Source organism: Pelmatolapia mariae, linkage group LG22 (assembly GCF_036321145.2).
Source record: "Pelmatolapia mariae isolate MD_Pm_ZW linkage group LG22, Pm_UMD_F_2, whole genome shotgun sequence".
Classification (NCBI taxonomy): Eukaryota; Metazoa; Chordata; class Actinopteri; order Cichliformes; family Cichlidae; genus Pelmatolapia; species Pelmatolapia mariae.
The window spans coordinates 3072798-3099986 of NC_086245.2; the positions used below are offsets into that span (position 1 = coordinate 3072798).

Here is a 27189-nt window from a genome sequence, read left to right on the forward strand (position 1 = left end):
GTGAAGAAGATTCCAAGATGTTTAAACTCTCTTGCTTGACTGAGCCTCTCCACAACCCCAAACATTTGGTGCTGACCCTGTCGTCTGCTGTCGCGTGCTGCGTTTGGGGCTGAGTCACACTGGTTAACACGGTTTTACTGAACGAGCCATGAAAATATTTCCTTTGAAGACTCTCGTTCGGTGTGCCTCTAGTCTTTGTTGTGTGAGTCACACAAACATCTAAACAGCGTGGGAACATGTTTCAGCCGACCGAAGTGGGCTGGATGTGAAACTCACACTGAGCTGGAGGTGCCAGAGTGCAACTGTCTCATATTCACCCTGTTGATATACTCACAACCCTCTAAGCTCGCCCTCTGGATTATTGTGGAAAAGTTTAACACACTCTTTTTTTTATTATTGAGATATTAAAACCACACTCAGACTAAACATTGGAGAAGTAAAAATGGAAAACACCAGTCGCCTGAGCTTTTGCATTATTGAGAAGAGCAAGAAAGGTGGATAGATGGGTGTGTACTTACCGAAAACATCAGCTGGGTGAGCAAAGCATGATGGGACGCCAACGGAAACACATAAAAACATGATATTAGCTTTTACATCCGCACATTGCTCCATGCAGTTACACCCTATAAAACAACTACTGATTGAATTTTCCCACAAATACCACAAAGTGTTTAATTTAAACAGTTTAAAGTTGCAGCAAAATATCGCAGCCCCTCAGCTGCAGTTTTTTATGCAGTGAACCCACACGTGACAAACCTTTCTTAGCTTTCTTCTGCAGCTTGAGAGTGTCTGATGATCTCTTCTTGATCTCCTGACGGGCTTTCTTGTACTCTGGAAAATGCACACAAACACGGTGTGAATGCAAACGGCGTGTGAAGTTTGAGATGCATGTAGAGGTTTTGTGTGTGTGTGTGCGTGTGTGTGTGTGTGTATGAAACCTTTGGCATGGTCTTTATCCAGAGTGTTGGCGACTCTTTTCCACTCCTCCATCTGCTCCTGTAGAGGGTTGATCAGACAGTCCAGAAACACCCTGAAAGCGCGCGCACACACACACACACACACACACACACACACACACACACACACACACACACACACACACACACACACACCACGTATGGTTAAAGCTGTTCCTTTTGCAGACAAAAACAAAGACCACACAACACAAATCGAATTAAAGATGAAGGCCGGATTAAATCTGTGGGGAATTAATGCAGATGTGTGTGTGGGCATTATTAGCAGAGTGATTAGCTGCAGCGGTTTCTTCCTAACAGAACCGATGCACGTGCAGAAATCAAAGGAGCTGATATTTTGAAGCATACAGATCAGATTTAAGTGTGCATACAGCATCCAAAGCATGCATGAGCCTCTCTGCCTCCGTTGGGGCTCGATCACCAGTAAACTGGTGCATGGAGATCATTCCCAGGATGCCACTTCTAAGAAGTTTGGATTTACCAATAATTTGACACAAGCATATGTATTCAGTTTCTTGAATGAAGAAGAGAGCTGATTCATAAAGCAGTTTGTAAGAGGATTTATTCTGAGGTCATTTTTCCATTTAGTAATTAAAGGCTGACAGAGCATCGCAGAGATCAGGAGCCATTAGATATTATGAGGTCATGTTTACTGGGATTTACATGAGCTGCTGTGCATTTGTCCAGCATTAAAAGAAAGTCAAACACTAGTTTCACTCCTGTGTTTTCCCCTGGTCATCTGCACACCACCAGCAGCCCCACAGTCTCAGAAACGTTGGTCTAGAATAAATACTGTGATTACAAGTAGAGAATAAAAACCCCTGAAAAGGGACCAATTAGCTTTCATTCCCAGGTTAAATGACTGCTGAGGTCATGGTCATTTAGCAGCTCCAGTGCCAGTTAGCAGTGAGTCAAACACCTGGGCAGACTTGATCATTTTCACCCCTTTTTCCATCGATGATGTGAGTCAGTGCAGTTGCCTGAGAAATTCCACTCAGTCATCATTTAACTGGACTCGAGTTTGGTGAAACCGAAGAAGAAAGCAGTGTGAAATTGTTGCTACTTCTATGTGTCTTTATAGTGTTTACCCTGCTTTCTGACACTGTGACCTCAAACATGATGCCCCAGAAGGGAAAAAGAAGTCAAAGGGAAATGGCTCGGTCACCTTTAAAGGACGTTTACCCTCAGTTTTTTTTTTTTTTTAAAAACCTTACCTACTTGGTTATTTTGGTGTGAAAATAGAACTTTATTTTAGAACACTTATTTAAGATTTATCAGCCTGATACTGTATAATGTGTATTAAGAGGATTTTACATCCCATGTGGCCAGGAAACACCTCTGGATCCCCACAGAGGAGCTGGAGGGGGGAGGTGGTTGGGTGAAGGGCATCTGGGACGCTTTGCTTAGCCATATAGAAAATAACTGGATGTCTGCCGTGACACATCATACTTCATTAACAGAGGTGAACCCTGCATCCTCCTGCTACTGCATCCCTGTTCACAGAGTCAGCTGGAGGTCCCATCTTACAACTTCAATCTCTCAGACTCTCGGCTTTCATACGGGTGGAGTTAATGGACTCATGCAGCGAAGGCAAAATGAAAAAGAGGAAGGCTGATTTTGATCAGGAGGAGCGGTAGGTGAGGTTTACAGGCTCTTGGAAAGAAAGCTGGTGAAAGGATGTGGTCACAGCAGGACTGACTGGGGCTGATACTGCACTCTGCGCTCACGTGGATGTAAAAGATGAGTGATGAAGAGTGTAAGGAGGATTCGTAAAAGCAGAAAGAAGGCGGCACAAAGATGGACGAGGCTGTATTTATAAAAACGATCTGGATAATTATTTTCAGCCACAATGATGTCATTAGATTGAGTCAGAGACTGATGGACCAAGATGGAGGATCTAAAAGCTGAGGCAGGCAGAGGAGCAGGTTGCCATGGAGAACTGGAAGGACAGGCCACTCCTGTTCATCTGACACGCACGCGCACGCGCGCACACACACACACACACACACACACACACACACACACATCTACCCACATGGAGAACTGGCGTAGTTTGGCCTCGATGCTGCGATGCCTCATGCACATCCTGGTGAGGGCTGAACCGATGTCCCGGGTCCCCCCTGAAAGCAAACACACAGACACAGAGGACAATCTGTCAGTCAGACCGGGAGCTGCAGATCACTGGAAGACTTTCAACATGACACAAACTCACAACTAAAATCACCCTTGCAGCTCCTGCATTTGTAAATCCTGTGTTTCTGCCTATCATCTATTTAACCTCTAAATAAGCTGAAACAGGTTTTCCTCCAAATAAGAAACCTTATCAATACCATATACACTCATATGCAACTTTATTAGCTACAAGCCTTCACCTGCTCGAAAAGTCAGTCACAGCGACTCGATGAATTTAGGCGTAATCAAGACAACCGGCTAAAGTTCAGACTGAGCATCAGAGTGTTGAAGAAAGGTGATTTAAAGGACTGAACGTTGTTGTTGGTGTCGGACAGGTTGGTCTGAGTATTTCAGAAACTGATGACTTTCCCCTCATAACCATCTCTAGGGTTTAAAAAACAGAAAATATCCTGTGAGCAGCAGTTCCCTTGGGAGCAAATGCCTTGTTGATACCAGAAGACAGAAGTGAAAGGTCAGGCTGCTTTGAGTTGATAAGAAGCAACAGTGAGTCAAATACTGACCAGTGAAAACTGAGGTATGCAGAAGAGCATCTGAAAACGCACAACACGTCGCACTTTAGAGCAGATTGGCTATAGCAGCAGAGACCACACCGAGCGCCGCTGCTCTCAGCTAAGAACAGGAACCTGAGGATAAAATTCTCACAGACTCAACAGACGATTGAAGAATCACCACCTGGTCTCATGAGTCTCGATTCCTGCTGCAACATTTTGATGGTAGGCTCAGAAGTTAGAATAAATGACAGAGATTAGATCCATCCTGCTTTTTATTAGTGGTTCCGGCTCCTGCTGGTGGTGTAACGGGAACACTCCTTTTGGCACAGTTTCTGCCCTTCAGTACCTACAGAGTATCAATGCCCCAGGCTGTCTGAGTACTCAGTGTACCCAGTGTACAGTGTCTGCTTCCAGCAGGATAACGCGCTGTGTCAGAAAGTTCATTTCATCTCATAATGATTTTTTGAACATGACCTTCACAGTCACCAGATCTCAATCCAATCGAGCACCTTTGAGGCAGGAACAGGAGATTCACACGATGGATGCAACTGACAAATCTGACAAATCTGCAGCAGCTGTGTGATTCTGTCACGTGATTTTAGACCAGAATATCCTAAATGTTTCCAGCACCTTGTTGAATCTATGCCATGAAGAATTCAGGTCATTCTGATGGCAAACACAGGTCCAATCCAGCACTAGCCCCTAAGGAAGTGCCCAGTGACTGTAGCAAGTTATAAACTCTTAATAGATTATAGTAAAAACATGCAACCACCATCCTCAACATAACAGGTTAACACAAACCACAAGCTTTGACAAGCTATAACTTATCCTGTTTATAATCAGCAGGGATGGTAAATGTGTACAAAACAGAATTATTCCCCCTACCTAAGATAGCAAAAACAACTGATGAATACAACACTTGCATGTCATCAGCTTGTGTTATATGGAGCAAATCTCTAGGAGAATGTAAACACACACACACACACACACACACAGATCCTGTCGAAATGAGCGAACTGCAGAGCACTCGTACTTCTGTGTGGGTCTGACATCTTTCACTCGTGCGTTAGATCTGCACAGCATCAAATATACATCCAAATGTGAGCCATTCCACTCATGTACAGCTGTGATTTTCTTATCACTGGAGTCTGCTAGAGTAGCTTTACATGATCCAGAATTCAGAATAATCCTTTTTTAATCTCACACTGGACCTTGTTGCAGTTCATCCTCTGATCAGTGCAAATCCACAGAAAGGCTAACATCGTCAAAGTCACCCAGACCTCAGCCCAGGTGAACATTCATGAGAGATTCTAGAGACATGCCGAGCTGCAATCTGCACCACCATCATCACAGTCACGCTGCATTAGCTGCTACAAGCTAAGGGAAACTCCCGGATTTGACACTTTGCACCTCTACAAATGATGACTTGGATAATATTTAGTGTGAACGCACAACAACATTGGATTTCTTCATCAGCTTACTTGGTAAAAAGCTTGTTCCAAGTATCTTGAACTGGCTGACATTCTTCTGTGAATTTAAGCCGACTCAGAGTTCACTGTTACTTTGTGTAATCTGAGACGTTATTAGGGAGAGAATTCCTAAAGGACAAAGAAGGTAGCTGCACCTTCTCCCACACATCCAATCGATAAACAAACCCATGAAAACATGAGCCAAATAAATATCTTTTTTTTCTGTATTTAAGACTGGAAACAAGGCAAACACATTTGATAACTTAACCAAGTTAATAAAGCAATTTCAGCAACTCCAGAAATGGACGGCATTCAACCTCCAGTGTCTTGCTCAGGGACACTCTGGCAGGGTGTTGGGGAGCTGACTGTCAGTGCAGCAGAAGCTCCACAGGCGCCCAAATAGGCCAGATGGTCATCTTCTCTTTCCCCCAGACAGAACACTCCCTCCTGGGGAAAAGTTCACCACAACTCAGCCTGGCAGCCTGGAGATCCAGCAGCTCCTCCAACACATGCCAGCGCTCGCCTTCCTGTACATGTGAAGACCATCAACAACCACATTCCTCTCCAACTTCAACCTCTCCTGAATTCTTCACTTCTTAATATCCTGACTAGCAAATTCTTGTTTTTTAATATCGTGTATTGTGGACTTGCTTACTCTTTAACTTCTGAAAGGAATATCATCAGGAAGAGCCCTCACAAGTATACTGTGCAAACACACGAGTTGACTGGGGTGGGTGAACACTGCAATGCACCACTCCTCTCCCTTCCCGATGCCTTCCTCCTTTCCTCTTCGTCTTTTCTCCGACATGTTTCTGTCACACCCTCATGTCTCTTTTCTGCCTTCTCTTTAGGCTCCTTAGAGCCATCAAAGGCACAGCGAAGGTGAGCCGTCCTGCTCCCAGCACAAATATAAGATGAAATAACATTACCCTGCATGTGTGTCTATGATGGATTGCTGATGATTAAATCTTCAATGCTGAATTCTCAGCAAGTGAAAACGAAACAAAGTCCCAAATGGGAAACTGAACCATATCAATGTGTAGAAGAAAGCTGCGTGAAAAGAGGCTCATACCAGAGACACTGCAACAAGCATGAAAATATTAGCTGAGCTATAACCTTAATGGGTCAATCAACTTATGTGAGTGGAGTGGAAGAAATGTACGGCAACCAAGTCCAAATAAAGATCAGGTTGTGGTTGATAAAAGGACCAAACTGTGTCAGTTCCAAGTTTGATAAGGTTTCAGCACTAAAACTATTTTTATGTTTACAGATAGTTTCAATAGCAAAGACGTATTAAAAACATTTTAAAGACTGGCTTTCTGCTGGATGACCCTAAACCTCTGTCATGTGTGGTGTTTCTGGGAGCACACAGTGAGCTGTGTGCTTCTTTTGGTTGTAGACAGTAAAAAAAAAAAAGAAAAGTTGCCCCATAGACTGTTCACAACAAAGTTTGTAGATGTTTTAAATAACCGTGTCATGATTCCTGGAAAGACACGTAAGTGCAAAGTTTTCCTGGCTCCCAAAATTACTCCAGCACCAAAGTGGAGGGCCGAACAACCCTAACTTGAGCCTGATTTCTTTTATTTTGGAAGAAATTCTTAGGGCTCTATTGATGTTATTGACAGCTTCTTGAACCCTGAAGCCTCGGGGCTGTACGGTCCATCAGCCATTCATCCATGTTTGATTTAACCATTTCTTTAAGAAGCCAGAGCTCTTTTCACTCCAAATACCACCTCCTCTTCCACTTTCCTCTTGCCCTCCTTCACACCGTCTCTCCATCACTCCCACATCTTCCTCTCTCTCGTCTGTTCTCACATTCAGAGGAGGTGCTGCCTCCTCTCTTCTCACCTCATCTCCTCGTCTCTGCTGCCCTCCGCTGAGAAACAAGATGTCACACTTCAGAATCGGTCCAGGCCAAATTTCTCACCCGCCATCTCTAGTGGTGGTGCAAAATATAATTTGTCAGAATTGCTGCAGGGCTTCTCCGGTAAAGATTTTACGACAACAATAGAGTCAAAGTCGTAAAGCAGACCTCCAAATGAGCTCACCTTTGAAGGTCTATGTGATCCAAACGTGCTGATAAAGCTGACATGGCAGGTTTTCTTACAGGACAAAAGGCCCAAGATGGCTTCTCACTGGCGAGCTAAATCGTGCAGATCTGTGAAAACAATTTCATCTACAAACATTTGGCCGGAGTGCTGGCTGGGCAGGTTTCCACACACGCTGTAATTCCCCGTCTTTCAACCTTTTTTGACCTCATATCCTCAATTTCTCAGAACCACCACAGTCTGAGATAGCGTGACTAACAGTGCACTATCTTTATTTTAGGAGGCAGCATCAATGATCTGAAGCGTTACAATTCACATTCAAGCCAAGAGGCGAGAGTCCTTTAAGTCAGATCATCATTCACTTTGTGTACACACACTGTTCTTCTGATTTGTAAAGAGCCTGGTACGGATCTAAACAAATCAAATCTAAAACTACTAATGCGAGGACACCTGTTTATGTGGATGTGGTTATCCTGGCAGGATCTCCAAGTCGGTGTCTCTCTTGACAAAAGGCTTTACCACTTGCTCTTAGTGCCGTTTATCAACCCAAACCGTTGCCTAGTTTTAGAGACATCAGCTGTAGAGATGTCTGGCTTCTCTTGATTATAAGATAACTCTGATTCTGTGGTGTTTAAAGTGCAATAAATACACTCAAAATAAATGAAAAGAACACTTTGAAAACAATGGGGAAAAACATGCATATACATCTATAATGATATGGACTAGGTAATGTTTTAGGAAGGAAACAATGCCACCAATGTTCCCTCTAAGCTGCGCGCGTGCGCAATTGCACACTGCTGGCACGGTCTCTGCGCACAGAAAATCTGCGTTGCGCACAAAAAAAATCTAACCTGAATTAAAATTAAAATAAAAACTTTATATACGCAGCTAATCGACGTTGACAGGCTATGACAGCGTCCTTATGTGCCGACACCGGTGTTTTAGCTAGCAAAGCGGCGTGGCTGATGTGGAGTGAAGCCACGTTAATGACAACGTGTACAACCATTGGAGATGTGAGCAGGACAGACGGAACAATTGACGGAAAAAGTGTGGACTTTATACCAGTTTTTAAATTGTGTTGATAGGCCACGTAAAACCAGAGTTATGATAAAAACAAATATCTGCAATGTTTGGTTTTCTTCCTGAATACTATCGTTGTTTATATTTACTGCGGGAAGAAACGGTAAAAACGGTGTTTTATAAGGAAAACGCTCGAAAGTTTGTGTGGCATCAGATTTGATGCAGAACAGCTGATTGTTCTGGAAATAGTTTGAAATGCTTATTTAAAAAAAGACGCCTTGGCTGCATTTTTAGGTAAACAGCTGCAAAAAACTTTGTTGTTTGCATAACTCAGTTACTTTTTTGAAGAAGTAACTATATAATTAATTGCCCAACATTGGTCATTATATGCTGTATTTTGCAGACAGAGTTACAGGACTCTCTCCCAGACCACAGACTCATACTCATAATAGAAGTCAGAGCTTTATAAACAAAAAAGAAAGTTGTGTTTTCAAAATTGGAGTTCAAGTTATTTTTATTTCCAATAGTGTTAACATACTACACAGGTCATGAACAAGACTTTTTTACATTTTCATTGTAAGTGGGATAAAGCAGTTCATTAAAAGTAGTCTAACATAAATGTAAATGCTGTCATTTGATTATTTTAATAAACATGTAACTTGGATGGATTGGATGCTGGCGTGACCACAGTGCACACGTCTGCTGTCGCTCACAGTGGTCCAAGGGACCGCTCAGGGAGTTTGTGTGTTCGCTCAGACACATGAAAAATTAGAGGGAACATTGAATGCTTTGATGAAAATGATCAACCTACAGAGAGCTGAATACAAAAACAACTCAAAAATCTAAGTAAAAAAAAAAAAAGATGCAGCAGGTTAGTTCACTTTACCAAAGTTTCCATGAGCAACTCAAAATGCTGCTCAGTAGTTTCTGCAGCTGCCACAAGCTGCTGTGGATGCCTGACAACACTGGGACATGCTCGTAATGAGATGATGGATGGTCTGCTGGGAATCTCCTCCCAGATCTGGACCAGCGCATCACTGAGCTGATGGGGCCAGTCAGTGGTATCAGTTCCTTCCTCCTCTAGGAAATGAACCCAGGACCCACTGCACCAGTGCAGGGTCTAAAAATTGGTCCAAGGATTTCCTTTGGCTAAGTAAGGGTGCTGTTGTTGAGCCTGCAGATATCTGTATGTCCCTCCATGGATATGCCTCCTCGGACAATCACCACCAAACCAGTCATGCTTGATGTTACAGGCAGACCCTTTCAGGTCTGTCACATGAGCTCAGGGTGGAAAGTGGTGGACCTGGTATTCTGTGGCAAATGCCAGTCTGGCTCCACGGTCCCAGACAGTGAGCACAGGGCCCACCAGAGGATGTCCGGCCCACAGGCCACCCTCATAAAGTCTGTTTCTGATTACTCAGTGGCCTGTGGAGGTCATTTGTAGCTCTGGCAGTGCTCATCCTGTTCCTCCTTACACAGTGATGCAGATACAGATGTTGATGGGTTAAAAACCTTTTGCAGCCTGTTCGGCTCTCTTAGAGTAACTGCCTGTTTCCTGAAATCTCCTCCAGGCTCTTGAGACCGTGCTGGGAGACACAGCAAACCTTCACACACTGATGAGCCATCCTCATCCAGGAGTTAGAGTGTGTGTCCGAGCTCCGTAGTAGTGACACTACTCTAGAACTCTGTATGTTAGTAATCCATTATTGCCATATTACACATAAAAGCAGCTTGGAAAAACTACTAAGACATAAAACACATGTTGCAGCTCAATACTCTTTGATCTATCTGCATACATCAGATGCACTGATCCAGTGGTATAATCACAGTAGATTAGGTCACTTTGCTGGATTTTATGGATGTAAACTGTGATCCGGTGCTTTCACACTGCCACAGGCTATAAAGTGGAAAATTAACTTCCTGGTGTCTTTTTCTCACATCTGTGTGCACAGAGACGCATCGATGTCAACACAGCTCTGCTCTCCCATCTGTACCCCACAATTTACATTTTAGTGGATTGGTAGAGCTACAAAACCTAAGTGCAACATAAAATTGCCTTCCATCCACACCCCGAACGTGCTGGCTGAAGCCGCCAAGCTTAACAACTCTTCTGGCAGAAACGCTGGGATCATGCTCAGTGTGACATGATGTAAACGTCAGTGTCGTCCCCTCAGCTGGGCTGTGATGTTAGTTGGCTGCACAGTTCTTTGGGTTGGCAGGTTGTAATTCACCAGAAACCAAATGGTTCCTACACGAAACTACTCAGAACAAGGTTTGTGTGTTTTCTGAGTAACTGGGTCGGGATTGCAAATGTATATTTTTTTTCATTTTTCCTTTTTTTGAAGAGATTTGAGCACCACAAGGCAAGTGGTGTGTATGATCTTTTGTAGGCAAAACAAGGCAGACCTCACTATAGCAGTTCTCTGTAAAACTGGGTAACTCACACAAACACTGTGCATATCAATAATCAGCACTGCAACACACACATTTAACTTTAGTAACCTTTTAACTGAGTGCAAATGCTGAGCAGAACAAACGAAAGGAGATCATTTTAGAAAAATAGCTGAGTAAGGAAATATGATCTAATTAAGTATGATCGTATTCCTGCCTGCACCAAGACGCTGCCTGGACAAGTCGTACACCAATGCACAAAAATGCACTCAGGCTAATATCTCTGCAAAAACCAGAGCAAACTCTCTAATCTCAAACAGTACAAAGGTTTGATTTTTAGTCACAGTTAAGATGAACTTAATGTCCGGTGTTAGCAGGCTAGAGCTCTTCCTGCAGGGTCACAATCAGTCAATCAGTTATTGGTCAAATGCAGCTGATTGACCCGACTTCTCACTGGGGCCCTGTGTTGTGTGTGTGTTTGTGGTATTGAGATCCAGCTGACCCAATTCAGTGGGACAGAGCAGCGTCTCTGTCTCAGCTTCAGAGCGAACCGGCTGCAGGTCAGACAGAGACGCTGCTCTGCAGACAGAACGGCCCCGAGGCTCCACAACAGCTCATCTGCATGGAAGACCAAACTCGGCCCGTTTAAACCCTCAGACAGAGGAAGCCCTGGCCGTGACACCACACAGGAAATGAGTTGTTAGTCAGAGACCAGCAAGAAGGGAAAGAGATCAAAACTGAGGCTGGACTGGAGCGAAATGAAGGAAACATGCTAATCATCAAGGAGTTCAGACATCTCAACCTATGAGAAAAAAACCCTCTCAGGTAATGTTGGTTAACCGATGATTAGCAGAAACCAAAAACTACTTCTGGAAAAGTGTTAAACAGCACAGATGATACAAAACAAAGTTTCTGTTTCTAACATAAGATTCTGCTTTTGGACTACATAGGATGCAGTCTAAATTTGGCACAATTCAGACGGAAATCTGGAATTATCTGAATAAATAATGAGCAAACGAGACTGATTCAACTTTTTGTGCCAGCTTTCATTACTCTGGACCACAAAAAGACTTCAGCCAGCGCCAAAAACAGAGCAGAATCATCCCTTTGCATTGGAATAATCTCTCGTCTCATCCGTTTTCTTCCAACAACCAGCAGCTCCAACAGTGAAGCTTTAAAAATGTGTTTAGGTTTGATGATAACTATGTAGTGTAGTTTAAAATGTTATGCACATATGAGAAGAATATAAATGCGTGTATATTTTTTGTCTGTGTTCATATAGTTTTGATTTTAGACTCATAACTTTCATAAGAGCTTATCAGGTAAAAAGAGATAACCCAATAATGTCTGTTTATAGAGATAATATTGTTGTTGTAAATTTTTTCATATGACATCACTTCTACTTGAGTCGGTAAAAGCAGATTTTACTTTAAAAAGCTCAGTGACGTCAAAAATTAGAGGAAAATAAAACCACTACAAAAATGGTACAGTAGCCACGCCCCTTTTCTCTCTCATTTCTCATCTCAGAACACCTGAGATTTATCTGGTGACCCTTCGGCAGACCCGAGGGTAAGTAGATAAAAACAGCAGAGCCACAACAATAAAACGCTGCTTACATGTTGATGAATCAGTACGTCACATAAACTCAGATAACAGCTAGTATGGACATTCTCACTTTGATTTATTATTGAGTGTTATTAGTAGCTTGAGCTGAGGAAAGGGTCTTTCCTCCTGTACGTCCCTGTCATCTCATAATCTATAGTAAAAACATCTAAATTGCACTGATGTTTCAAACAGTTTTAAGGAGCTCTTCCTGGACGCTCTTTGGAAGGATGCATAAAATCTAAAATATCAAAAACTACTTTTCTATGAATTATTTTATTAACTGTAAAACTTCATTTGTAATCCACAGCCTAGAGCGTCCCAGCTGCAAAGTTTCTTTAGCATTAGTAAAGCAAAAAGCTGCAGGATAGGTGAGCAGAACATAACTGCACCAAGCACACAGGTGACATTAGCGACCCGATGGCTACGCACTTACTCTTCTACACTGCAAGCTGCTGGAGTTGACCATATTCCTCTTTCAATACAAAGAGGTCATAGACAATGAAGACTTTCTGCAATTATAAATACAGGCCACTAAATATCCTGACTTATGAGGACTTTGATTTTACTCATGACCTTTATTTGCCTTTAAAGATGAGCTTTTGTTACCTGTGGTTGATGTCGCGGTGTGATCTTTTTCCTGTGTGATGTGGGTTGAATTTAGTGAATGATTGTTGATATCTGTCCAGGTAACTGAAGACTCGTCCTGTCCTGCTTGAGATTTTTCAGCCCTAAGTGGAAGTTTTCTACTCTGGGAACACTACGAGGAAAGATTTGGTGCGTTCATGGACTCTGTTTTCTCCCTGATGAAGACTTGAAACAAACAGAGTTCTTTGATATTTGAGTTTATGCTAATGTTTGTTTGGCTGAGTGTGAATTAGGTTATTTGCACCTTTAGTACTGAATAAAACAGCGAATGACTTGATTTTACTGAATGAACTCCCGGATGATGTTTGACCGCCATGTTGGACGTCATTGAAATACTTTTTAAACAAGTTCAGCTTTCAGCGCCACAAACGAGAATCACAAGCATCGGCAGCTTTCTGGGTAAAAGACAGAAAAACTTCTTGGGAAGTGTCCTGGGGCACGACTCTAATCCAGCATACACACTTTCAACCCTAATTTAAAAATCGAGATTCCTGACCGACTTTTCCGAGACGATAACCTCGCTGTCGAGCGCTCTCGACACTTTAACCGCGTCAGCGCGGTGTTGAAGTGAACAGTGGGTGACCTGGAATCTAAGACTGGAATTTAAATCCATCCGACTGGGACGTGAGCTCAGCCATCGCATTCCCACAGGAGTAGCTCCACACGAACACTGGTGGAACTGGGCTGAGGAACTGGAGCAGCTGAAGCATCTCACACTCACTCACACTCACACACACACACACACACACACACACACACACACACACACACACACACACACACAGTGGCCCAGCAGGACAGGCAGTAAATCAGTGTCCTGTAGTACGAGACTATATTTCTTGTCTTGTTGCTACAGGGAGGTTACTACTAGAGAGCTATTTTTGAGAACTGGAGCATGAAGGAGGAGGAAGAAGAATAAAACAATGACAACTGGAGCTGCAGAGGACAGAAGATGGGATAAAAGAAGAAGAAGAAAAGAAAACTGGAAGATTGAAGTGAAGATTAAAAGGAAACAAACACTTCAACGACCCTGCTCTTCTTCTGGGACAGTCTTCTTTAATCCCAAACACAAGTATTACGGTGCAAACAACAAAAAACCCAGATAAAAGAAATACTAAAAGCTAAACCACATTGTAGCCTCAGTTCTAACAGGCCAAGAAGTCACATCCAGTCCACAGACCCTAAACATCAGCTGATACCCTTGCACACATTCACAGAGAAGACCCTATATAGAAATTACACCAATTGCACTGCCTTAGGCCCCAATTCCTGTGTATCTGCAACCCGCTTTGCAACCCACATCCCCTTAGTGTCTTCATTTCAGGCAAAGTGTAATTATAATTGGTGTCATATCTAATATCGTATTGATGTCCGCTCTATTCTTGAGTTTACTAGATTAGTTTTTGCTGCATTGCTGCACTGTCAATGACAGTAAAGTGTTCCTGACTGAATCGCAGTAAAACGGTTTCAGTACTTTGATCCTTTCAGTTGCTGTGTTTTCTGATCAACTCGGATCAGTTTTTAGTTACATCAAAAAAGAGAAAAAAGCTACAAAGTACCCAAACTCTGACCTTTGAGAGCAACAAACAGGAAACTTACTCTTTAAAAAGGCAGCAAATGTGCAAATCTGTTAAAAAGTGCCTCCACCTTTACCGGGACTGCAAAATCTGGATCTTCTTGCGTGTATAACAAAATAATTAAAATTATTATTTTAGGATGGGATGTTTTTAAGCAAGTCTCACATAAAAATAAGTCTCAACCTTTGGAAAAAAACAAACAAAAAAATGTGGTTTAAGTACACAATAATTTAAAGTTGTAAGTTCAGAGAGCAGGCTGCTCTATTCTATGATTAGACTGTCAATATGTGATAAATGGTGCAATCCCAGCAGCTTGTTTAACCCGCAAAACCCCAGAGTTTGGCATCACCGTACATTAGCACTTTGATTTCACTCTTTTTTCCCTTGCTGCAGTAACACACATGTGACCACAGCTGTGATGCCATTAAGATCACACTCGACACAAAAGCTGTAAAGAAGTCAAAAATCATTTAAAAGGTCCCACAAAACTTCAGCTTCTCCTGTCAGTCTGCTGCTGCATGACAGAAGTAACTAATCAGGTGATGGCCAGCGTTAAATCAGGCGCATGGTGTTGCCTGATGGTTGCATCAGTCAGCATCTCTCTCGCTCTCTCTCTGCATATAGCCAAGGTCACTTTACAACTTCAATACGTCTCACGTGTCAACAAGCAGCAGAGGTGTCGCTCGCTGTCAATCTCTTTAATGCAGAGGCACGAAATACCAACTTCCTGCCAATTAGCGACACGTCACAAAGGTCACATTGAGCTCAAATGGAAACAAAGAACTCATATTTCCCATTAAGCACTCCACAGCACACAGAAACACGTTTTTGGGCATCTTGATGTCTTTGATCTCTTTTTATGTGAGAGCTTCTGTTTGTGCGGAGCGCTGCAGTAGAAATATCATGAGTGCAGCTTTGAGTTTAGCCCATTTGATTTTTTAAAAGTGCAAAAATTTCACAATTTTCTTGAGGTCCAGCTTCCTGAACCATGGAGACAGAAACAAGATGATGCATTACCTGAACTTCTATATTTAGCCTTAAGGCTGCGGGGCATTTGGATGAGAAGCTATGAAGCCGCTGACAATAAGAAAACGTGCAGCAAAAGTCTGAATATCTGTTATCTATGAATGTGGCAGCACCAGGTCTGATCACATTCAAGCGTCGTTGCTCCATCTTTAAGCTTTCAAAATCGCCTCTCCTAACTGGGATAGAGTACACACGCAGTGGGAGTGTTTTTAGGGAGTAAACAGAATTCCTCACATCTCACGGAGGGGCGACCGGGGTCGTACAGTCCTGGAATACCACACACAGAAGTGGGGAGGGGAGCGATCCAAGGATGCCTGCCAACATAGGGCTGCAGTCTTAGGATGCTTTCTGCAGTGTGTGTGTGTGTGTGTGTGTGTGTGTGTGTGTGAGTGATACAGTAAAGGCTTAAGATTCTTTAAATAACACCTCCCCTCTCTCGTCACGTCCTGAAGTTGGAAAGCTGTATCAGTTTGCTGCTGTTGGGATTCATATAAAAACGGAGAACCCAACAAGACGAGCAGCAACAATTTAATGAGGTTTTTAAGAATTTGTGTCGGTTTGCATCATCTGCTGTTTTATTTTTATTTTTTATTTTCAGTCGTCTAATTCCAGCAGGCAGTCGTACGGTTTGCACCTTTTGCGGTCGTATCTGCTGACCCGACACGGTTGTAACGGGGGCGGGGCGGGGTTGTCACGGACACTGATAACTGTCAATCATCAGCGGTGAGACAGCTGCTGTCCTGTCAGCTGCTCTGACCACGGCTCAGTGAGCCGCTGCAGGAACGCTGAGCAGGAAGGAAAATGGAGTGTGCGGCACGTGTTCGCTCCAAGTGTTCCACTATTAAGAAAAAAGGTTGAATTCATCAGAATAACATTGCTTATAAAAATGTGTGTATCATAACAAAGAAAGACTTACTTATTGTTTTTATGAAGTGACTTCAAAAAAACGCTGAAAATTTTGACATTTTAAAAAAAGATTCTCAAAATCTCATTTAACCTCCTAAGACCCGAACGCTTTCATGGCATGCATTTTTAATTCTCTGATTGGGACCTGATGAGTGTAAAAACAAAGAAACAGTGGCAGTATAGTGTCCTCGTATGTGGATATCAGGCTCTTGTAGAGCAAATTTTAGTATTTTAGTCTAGACAACCCAAAATGTGATGTCCACATATGTGGACGTCAGGTCCTAGGAGGTTAACCAGACACTGATATCTTGTCCCTTGAATTCATGTGTGGTTATTCATTCATTCGTGCCTGTATTCACAGCTGTGACTATCAGACAGAAGTCAGGAATATTGCATCTCACCTTAACATGCCTCCACCAACACCTTCAGTGTAATTCTACCTCTGCCATGTGTGAGTAAAGCAGCTCTGACCCATCGAGACGTAGACACTACGAGGCCTCTGAAGCTGCGCTGTGGCATCAGGCAGTGACATGTTGGCTGCAGGTGCTTTAAAATGTGAGGTGGGACATCCGTGGATCAAACTTCCAGTCAGGAGATGACTGATTACACCGAGACGTTGGAGGTCTTGTACTTGACTCTCCATACCATCCGATTATCAGGGTTTAGTTTGTTACAGCGACCTGGACATTATGACCACGGAGCAGTCGCGCCTTCCAAAAAACCACGAAAGATTAGAAGTATAATCAAAGCTGTTTAAAATGACAAACCAGAGTTTCCCAGCTACAAATGTTTAACAATTCAGATAACGGTAAGAGAAATCTTGGTTTGTTATCCTGGGAAAAATCCTAGAAAGACATTTTAGCTCGAGTGGAAAATGTTCTGTGAGCCATCCTAAACTTTGACAGCTCTCCAAATGCTGCACATTTAAAGCACAGCATCATTCGGTCTCGTTACAACTCCCATGTGTCGGTGAACTATTGCACAACCAAAGCAGCCAATTTATCTGCCTCTGAGGAGCTCCTTCAATGAGGTGAATATCTGTGGAGATATTTATGGACGAGATGAACAGTTTAGTTATTCCTCCTCCTCTGGCAGCTGCAAAAACAGAATGAATGAAACAACAACTCAGAGGACAGAGGGACCAACCAACCTCACAGCCATTAGGCCTCACACACACACACACACACACACTGACCAAACACACACACGTGAGACGGGTGGAAACCTGCTTCGATCTACAGAGAAACAGGAATGCAGAAACCAGATCCCGCTGATATCAGACGCTCTTTAATCCAAAGTTTTAAAACAGCGTCCAACGCTGTAGTCCCCAGCTTTGAAAGATTTCAGCCAACACACACACACACACACACACACACACGTACACACACACACACTCTTTGAACTGAGACTAAAACAAAGCAAAGTGAGCGTTTGATTTGTTTGACCCGAGCTGCTGCCAGCCCCTCGAGCGAAACCACAGCTCCTATTTCACCGCTAATCTGTAGTCTGAAAGAGTTGGCAGGCTCACGGTGTACACCCACTGCCCTCTGAGTGTGTGTGTGTGTGTTTGACAGAGAGGGAGCGGTGTCTGAATGCTAAAAGCTTGTGTCACTTCAGAGTTCGACCTCTCTGGTAAAGACGGCGTTGCCTCTTGTGTTGCTGCAGCAGCTTCTGTGCAATTTCACAGATTTGCAGCCCAAGTAAGAGAACACAGTCTGTGATGCAATTGCTGTGATATAAAAACACATCTGTGGTCAAAAGTCACATCGAGATCATTTTTCTTTTCCACTGCAGGTGTCGCAGTCACTATTAAAAATGTTTGATAGTTTGAAATTTGCCTCCAGTGATGGATGGAGTTTAGTGACGAGGTTGCAAACACTGCCATCATCATTAGTTTGTTCTATTATATTTTTTGTAGTTTAGTTTAAGCTGCACTTTGAGCACTAAGAACATGCTCGGAGTTGATGTGCAGAGCTTTAAGGTCGGCGGTTCAGGGTGGGTGCAGTGTTCCTTCACCTATTCAGGCCATGAATGAATTTTTGTTTTTATTACTTCTCTGATATTCAAGATCTTGGATGCATATTCTGCATTTTATAGTTCCTTAAATATTGTTTGCATATGTGAAAGGACTGCAGATGGAAATACTAGGTAATCTGGTACAAGACCGATTTTCCATCATTGTTGTTGTGCATTGTGTCCAGCAGTGTCTGCAATCGAACAGCTGAGTCAGATTGGAATTTTTGCCACAGCTCCCAATGTTCATATAGTTTCAATGAGCTCAATCAGCATATGTTCTATTACTCTCATCAGGTTCTTTTGAGTTGATCCTATAAGAACAACATTCGTTTATGATTTTATGTTGGTGGAACTCAAATGCATGCACTCACCATGTTTGGGGGCATTTTTGATTTCATGACTTAATTCTCTCTGCAAGACAAACCCAGCGTGTGGAAATGGACTACCAGTGGTTTTCTAGTCTTATCCCCCACTCGATCACTTTACACTCAAACTGCATGTAAAACCAGGCACAGCCATCATGTTGTCATCCCCCTGGTTTGGGACTCCACATTTTGAAGCCTCAACTTTGGTATTTTGGGCATCGCTAGGTTCAGTTTTTGTTGCCCGATGTGGCCATATTTGGACAAGAAGTAGGATTGCTAAGTTATCAGCTACTTCAACAAGCTTGAATAGAGAGCTGCATCAATAAGCTTCAACACACAACAGATCCTCGCTAATCAGTAAACACTAGCATTTCACTCGACAACACTGGAGCATGGTTGTATCTTAAAGTTTGTACGACACAGTAAGCCAGTAAAGACTCTCCAGAAGGCACCAACACCACAAACATGTTTCAGAGGTCTAGTTCAGTGATTCGGATTAACATGTGAGGGCTAGCACTAAACTATGGGTTGATTATCAGTCTGCACAGATACCAATAATCTGAAATCTTAACAGTACTGAAACAGGTGACGAAAGCTCGGTCTGTCTACAGAGGGAAAGCCTTTCACAGAGACCAACTGTTAGCTGTAAACATGCTATTTACACAGCTGAAGCCGAGCCTTTAAAAAGCAAAAAACAAACAAAAAAACAACATGAGACTGTGAGGGTACTGACTCGCTTTTGGGACCAGCCTCAATCAAGGGCGTGCAGATTTAATGGAAATGTAAACCTAGTGGTGAAAGTCAGAACTGCAGGTCACATATGAGAGCCTAATACTGTCTTTTTAATGGAAGAAAAGGCTACAAATTCCTCTTCCAGCACATGGAGTAGTCATTAAAACCAAAACGTGAGATTAATGTTCATTATTCAGACATGAAACCTTAGTGCTCAATCACAGGCAATATGAGCTGACACGTTTGCTTCAAATCTATGAAACTGTTAGTTCTTTCTCTTCTTCTTTAAATCATACAATAATTCATGCAAAAGAAAATGTGCCGGCATCTTAACGGGTCTGACTGTAATTATCAGCAGCGGCAGAGTCGCAGCAGTGAAACTGGGATGTGTTGACAGTAAACAGCAGTTACTAGAGTGCAGACAGAAAAGCTTTCAGCAAGGAAAGAAAAAGGAAGAGATTCAAACAGGCAGAGATAATAACAGTGTGCTGAGAGAGTGTGTCTTTGTAGCTCCACCTTATCTCCGTATACACAAAGCACTTAACACTAATTACACACGCAGACAGTCTGAGGCAGTCTGGCTAGCGCTGCTCGTCTGCTGTTTAACAAACTGTAATCTTTCCAAAAGACTCTGAGACTGATGGAGAACCACTGCTGTACACACCAGTATGACCAGAACTTACTAAAAGGGCCGTATGCTCATTTCCACCTCCATACTTTTTAAATTCTTGGACTCTGCTGGAGCAGCTTTGTATGGTTCCCAGTTCAAAATAACCTTTATTCATCTCACTCTGGGATTCGGTGCAGCCCCTCGGAGCACCCTCACTGTCCTGAAAACAGTGTTTTAGCTCTGTTCCCTTTATGCTAGCTTTTTGTTTTCTGATTGGCTGCCCCTCTTAACCAGAATGTGGGCGGGGCTTCTGATACAGGTCCAAAGAAAAGGGAAAACAGAGGAAAGAATTGCAAACTAAGTGAAACTGAGCTTTCAGCCCACAGGGATCACTCGTACAAACACTGACCTCACTATTTAAAACTCTGGCCATGCTTAATAAGATCATCGACCACTGGAACAGGATAAATATGACAGTGAATAAGAAAAAACCCACAAAAAGCACAAAAGTTCCACTTTAAAGGAGGCTTTGTGTGTGAGTGTTGTGTCAGTACAAACTGTGTGGGGGGTCTATGACAACAGGGGTAATTTTGCCAGTTCACAACGCACAACACACACACACACACGCACACACCTGTGTGTATGAACACACTGTTTTAACTACCCAGAGCCTGTTTAGGCAGCTCTCTCTCAGCTCTGATTGGCTGGTGTCTGTTAAGCCAGACACACTTTGATCCTCCCATTGCTCCCTGGAGATGATAGACACACACACACACACACACACACACACACACACACACACACACACACACACACACACACACACACACACACACACACACACACACACACACACACAGTGACTTAACAGTGGGCACATTAAGTTACCTTTGTGTAAGCCTTCTCACCGCTCCCCCACAGTCATCTATACAAACTACCTGGCGGTCAGGTGTGGGCGGGATGAAGCCGGGTGTTTTCTGTTGATAAAACTCTAGTTTTACAAAACCTAAAGCCAGTGTGTCTGTCTTCAAAGAAACATTCAACATCTATGACGAGCAGCAACATGATAATGAGTTTACTGTAAATCACAATGATGGGGGCGAAGAGTGTGTCATACCCTCAATAACACAGTAACACAACTGTGCTCCAAGACTCAGGCTGCAACAGTGTATCAGCGCTCATTTCATAGTTATACAAGATTTAAATAACTAGTTATTTGATTCATTTTTTTTTAATTAGCTTTAAAAGTGACTTATGCTTTTCCTCTATTTGCTGTCATATATCCACCGTTACCTGCTGTTATAATGTTCTGTTTGAGAGGGGCAGCCAATCATAAGAAAGCTACAGAGAGAGGAGCCAAAACAGATATAGAGATAGAGGATTGGCTGCACCAAGGACCAGTATAATATGAATAAGTTGTTCTAGAAAAGTCCAAGAATAAAAACATGGAGGTGGAAATGAGCAGAGCAGGTCTCCCATTTAGAGTGACAGCTGAAGAGTGTCCATGGGTAAATGCAAAGGAATAACATGACAAATCCAGTAGGATGAAGTGAAGCTGCCTGAGAGTGACAGAGTGTACACAGAGTTCATCTCTGCAGTGTGACAGAGTAGCTGTGAATTATTTAACAGCTGCTCAACCTTTACAAATGGCTCCGACCTCCTGCTGGTAACCTCCACCGCCACAACTGCCGCTCTCAGGAGGGACGAACACTCCAGCGAATGGGTCTTCGCTTTTCAGCGATCGGACCAGGTCGACATTTTCCCTTCTTGTTTCAGTTTGTGAAAATGCGACTCTTTTCCTTCACATTAAACTTTTTTAAATTAATTCTTCCAAAGTCATGCAGAAATACAAAAATAAGGTAATGCACGATGTGCTTAATGCAATAAAATAATAATATTATTACATTATAGAAGCTGGAAAAGAGTGCTTAGTTATTCTTTTTGATGCCATATCAGATGGGGGTGGACAGCAGGGTGGGTGTGGGGTGGTGGTGGGTGTGGGGGGGTATTTATGACTAATTAGAAGCAGTTTGTTTAGGAGATGAAAAGAACACAGAGCCTCACCTGCTGGGTGCCCCTGCTTAATAATTCAAACGCACCCTCTGAATGACTCACACAGACATAAAGTAGGTATATTCGTGTCTGCCTGTACAGACAGAAACAGACATGCATGATTACCAATAACATCAAAATATCCCTGTTTTTACCTGGTGACTCAAATTTATTCCTTTTCAGTTTCAAGGTCAGCATACTGTACACTTTTAAAAGCTTTGTTTTCAAGCCTTAAAGTGACGTGCACAGTTTCACTCACTTTCTCACTTTCTGAGCCAAAAGTGACGAGAGGGTGGAGTCATCAACCAGCTTTGTTAGCAAGCAAACTATGAGTGCTAGTGCTAATTAACAGACCAATAAAATCCCAAGAGAACCTAAATCCTAAAAGAACTGAAGCGCTAGACTTCTTGATGAAAAGAGGCCACACCCCAGACTATCTTTAGGCTTCTTCACACCTTAAACAGGTGAGTCAAAAACATTGTGCTCTGTTCAGTTGTAAAGAAAGGAACTATTCAAAGAACAAAACCATTTTTCGTAGTAGTCTTAATTTTTGCATTGGATATTTTAAACACAGGAGTCAGTGGCCACCGACTCACTTTTAGAGACAGCCTCAAGTGGCCATTAGAGGAACTGCAGTTTTTGGCACTTTAGTATTGGCTCCTTGTCAACCCTTGTTCTCATTGTTTCCTAGCAGTGCACTGTGGACAAAATCAGCTTTTAAAAAATGCACAGTTTCAGAACTTGTATTTAAACTCTGTAAAAATCTGATGACTGTGTTTTCAAATGGTTTAATAGTATTTGACAGTCTTGACAGCATGCACAAAACAGGCATTTCAATAACCTCTGTATTATTCAAAAACAGTGCTTTAGTTAAGCATACATTAAGGGTACCCACACATCTGCAGTGGAATGATTCATATACATATATATATATATATATATATGAGGTACAATCTATTAATAATAATGTGCACAAATTATTAAAACAAACGACATTTGGACTGCTTCTACTCCCCAGTAAAAATCTTTTATGGATGCCAGATTATTTTAGGCATAGAAATCCAAACACACTTCCTTTTCAGCTTTTCCACTTTCACTACAAAAACCTGTAATTACATTCATTAGTGGGAAGAAATGAGATGTGCCCTGTGCCAGTGTGCAGAATGTTGGCCCAGTTCAAGCAGCACTCCAAACGAGATGCACGGTTTTCACCAGGCACCGATGAAAAATGGCTTCTCCATCTGTGCACGAGCAGCTTATCTTCCCTAAAATGGTCTAACTAGAAGGCGCTGTTATCAAACGCTTGTTCCAGCTGCTAAACATCACCACTCATTTATATTACCAGGACATACAGGTAACACATCCCTGCACGGGTCTGTTTGCGGTCTCTCTGTGCATGTGTTTCTTATAGAGGTTCACATTCTGCGTGACGTCAAAGCAGGCAGCTGCTGCCGTTGCCGTGGTGATGCCATACCATAATGAAGCCCTTTAAGACCACACGCTGCTGCTCCTGCTGCTGGCAGTCACTGCAGCTCTGCTCTCACATTAAAGCAGGAACACCTGGGGCCTCGCTTTGTGATCAGATTTCTAATTCAGTCATTATTGCAATTGAAGCACAAATTTAACCCATTTAGTCGACTTTTATCCCCAAAACCAGTTTCCTACCATCTCGGAAAGATCTCATTTGAGTCCTTTAATACTGAAAAGAATGCACGAATATCCAAGTGGGCATCTTGTGCAATGCTTTGGTACACGAGCCTCATTTCCAGTGCTGATTATTACTGGTTTTAATTTACCACCATTTAACCAGAGTCCAAATGGATGGTTTTTATTTTGCCAGATAAAAGCCATCCGTGCTTTCAGAGTTTTAGCTCAGCACAAGAATATCTACTTGCTCAGAGTTGCAAAGTCTTTGTGTAAAGCTGTGTTATTAAGAACAGAAAGCAGAACTACTAAAGGAGTATTGTTCCGCTTTTTGTCTGCTAGACTTTGACTAAAACAAGTCGAGGCTAAGTGTCAGCCTCCAGGGCTGAAAAATGAAGCTGACTCGTGCGAAAAACTGAACTTTTTCCAGTAGAGATGATTTAATGATGGATAAGTAAGAACAAAGAACTCAGGCATTTGAAGCAAACGTAGGAGCTCATATAAAAGCTCCTCTTCCTCCATCTGCCTGCAAGTGTTCGAGCAGTAAAAGCATCCGACTCCGAGAGTGATAGTATCCTCAGAGCTTTAGGCTGCTCACAGTTATTAGAGGTACTGTTATAACCACTATTCATTTTCTACTAAATTACTATGGCAAAATATTTACCAGTTTCTTACATGTCCTGTAGTTCTGATTTTAACCACTAGGTTTTTCACTGCTGAGAGTTCCTGTAACGCACTGTTTCACAATCTTGAGCCATGGCACATATTTCACGTTAGATCACACTGCACACCACCAAACAAAAATGTCACAAAAAGCATATTGATATGCGCTCCAGGTATAGCAGAATTGGCTGGTTTGTCCCCAGTATACCTTTTTGCTTTCTTCTGACCACTACTCCTGCTAGCACCTTCATCTGGCTCAGAATTTTCTCCAGGACCAGGTCAGACCCACTACTTTTTCTTTTCATATATTTATCTATTGTTATTACGCGCTGCATCATCTTACAGCATGACTATTATGTAATTTCTTCTTTGTCTTCTTCTGTTTTACTGTCAGTTGGCAACCCATTTAATTAGAGCAGGTAGTTGTACTGCCCTCTAGTGGAAGAGGATGTCATTGTTCTGCCCGTTACTTAGAGTACTAATCAGGTGGAACCAGATAATCTTTCACGGCACACCTGATCATTTCTCACGGCACACTGATGTGCCGCGGCACAGTGGTTGGGAAACGCTGCTCTAATGGATACTTGAAGCTCGCTCCAATAGTGAGTCAATCCCCAAAGGTTCCCATGTTTAAATCCCCTACAGCCGAAATTCAACATGTTTATAACTGGGTACAAAGAGTTTTGGTCTTTACAGTTAATTTCCTCGTTTGTGACAGCTGTACTGCAGATTCTTTTTAATTTAACTTACATTTTTCAAAGATTTAAATTTTACTTCATGTCTAATAATTAAACGTCACTGAACTGGGCTAAATGCTATGATTGTTGTGCGGGAGCCACCTGAAAGTCCATGCTGTCTCCTAAATACGTCACTTCTGGTAATCAAAAGTCAACCTAAAGCCTAAGGCTTCAAAATGCACATCAAAAAAAACAATGAGTTTAAAAAAATAATTGAGACTGAGCCCTTGTTTCGTCTGTCGGTCTTGTTGGGTTATGACTTTGGCCCGGTACTCTGGCTTCACTGGCTTTTTGGATTGGATTTCGTTGAAACTGTTCAGTCCAGGACTAAAAATAACAGGACAGGGTCTTGACTACTCTGACATGACTGGACTGGGATGATTTACATAGTGGCTTTGGCCAGAACATTTCCGAGACTCTCTCTAGTCATTTATCTACTCCCTTTAGCAGTGTTTGAAATACCACACGGTATTTTTAATTCCCCGAACCTCTCTCCAATGACTCTCCGTCTCTTCTTTTGTCAACACCTGACAAGTTTGGGCATTTCAGACAAGAAGATGATGTCAGCTTTGAGTTCCAGCTACTTTTCCAGTTGGCTGGGAGGATTACCACTTAACGGCCCAACCTGTCCAGATTTCTGTTCCCTTTCTGAGAAAAAGCATTTGCTGGTTCATTCTTACGGACTTGCACCATCGAAGCTTCTGTGGTTATCACATTACATGTTATACTGTGAACAAGAGGGAAGAAAAAAGGCAGTAGCACAAAGTTCAGAGATTTCAATTTGTTCCCTTTAAATATCCTCACAGTCAGCAGGCAGGCTTATAGCAAGAGCGCAAACAAAAAAAAACCCCAAAACAGTATTAGCCTCATAAGCAGCAACATGTCACGGCCTACACTTCTGAACGTTTGACCTCTGCGGTGCAGAAACCTCAGAGCACAGGATATACGACACTGCTGTAACTTGGCTGCTGGGATGGTGAGTTTGGAGCAGGAACAGAGGAACAGGCAGTTTGGTTTTACAGTAACGTGAACACTCCAACTCCAGCTCAGTTCAACCTGCTGACATCATCCCACTCGGTATAATATTTCTTGTGATGTCTGTTTATGAAACATGATCTTGATACTTTTACTGTTTTCCAGAGAACATTTCTGGAGTCTTTATTCTCAATGTAAAGGATACTTTGGTGCTTTTAGCAGTAGTGCAAGTCAGCAGTGGACTAATTCACTCAAATCCCACGTGAGCGTCCCATCACACGGAAAAGTTTGAGTTTGTGATGGTGCTTTTAATCCAACTTAAGATGAAATATCAGTGCTAAAAATACAATCCTACTGTAAACACTTCTGTCTGTGAATGTTTCAAGATATTTTTCAAAATGTGACCTCAATTAATTAAAAACAGAAAGATTACAAAAAAGGTTTCCCAGAAAATAATGATTAAAAGAATCGATCCTGAGTCCCACAGTGTCAGTGTGCAGCCAGAAAGCTGCCTTTACCCACACTTATGATGTGAGAGCAAATGATGCAGATAAATCATGCTGCGAGTTTAGTGAGTTCATGTAATGTAAGTTAAAGATTTGACTGATAAATACCCTGTCATATTTATCTTTCTACCATACAGTGGCTCCATTTATTTGTATTGCAGTGTGACTATAGCACAGATTCACTCAAAGTCCTCACAGTAGTCTGCAGAGAGGAAGATTCACATGTGAAAGAGCGATAACACAACAAATAAAACATGAGCTCGGTGAAAGTGCGACTCTGATGCACGAATTCATTTTTAATTTTACAGACATTTGGATGTCTTGAAGTATTAATTATTGATCACAGAGGGATTCATGTTCTCTGATTAGCTTCATAAAAAATTTAAACAGCGATCTCTAATTTTAACCATTTTGATTCCTTTTTCTTTAATTATTTTTTTAAAGCACAGTGCTTGTTGCGCGGTGCAGCTCTGATTTCCTACAGGATCCTGATGTATTGAGCTTTTGCCACGTGGCATTAATTTGTCGGCCATTTGGATGGATA

At 42.3% G+C, this 27189-nt stretch overlaps 1 protein-coding gene across 2 annotated transcripts in view; it reads right to left on the minus strand.

Annotated features, from left to right (window-relative positions):
- Positions 1-27189, minus strand: part of LOC134619771 (protein MTSS 1-like) — a 71795-nt gene that overhangs the window by 18438 nt on the left and 26168 nt on the right. For both annotated transcript variants that reach the window (XM_063465601.1, XM_063465600.1), the window contains exons 4-7: positions 3010-3094; positions 939-1030; positions 757-831; positions 519-530 (exon numbers count right to left, since the gene is read on the minus strand). In XM_063465601.1, the coding sequence (XP_063321671.1) occupies positions 519-530; positions 757-831; positions 939-1030; positions 3010-3094 (264 nt within the window). The remainder of the gene's footprint in view (positions 1-518; positions 531-756; positions 832-938; positions 1031-3009; positions 3095-27189) is intronic.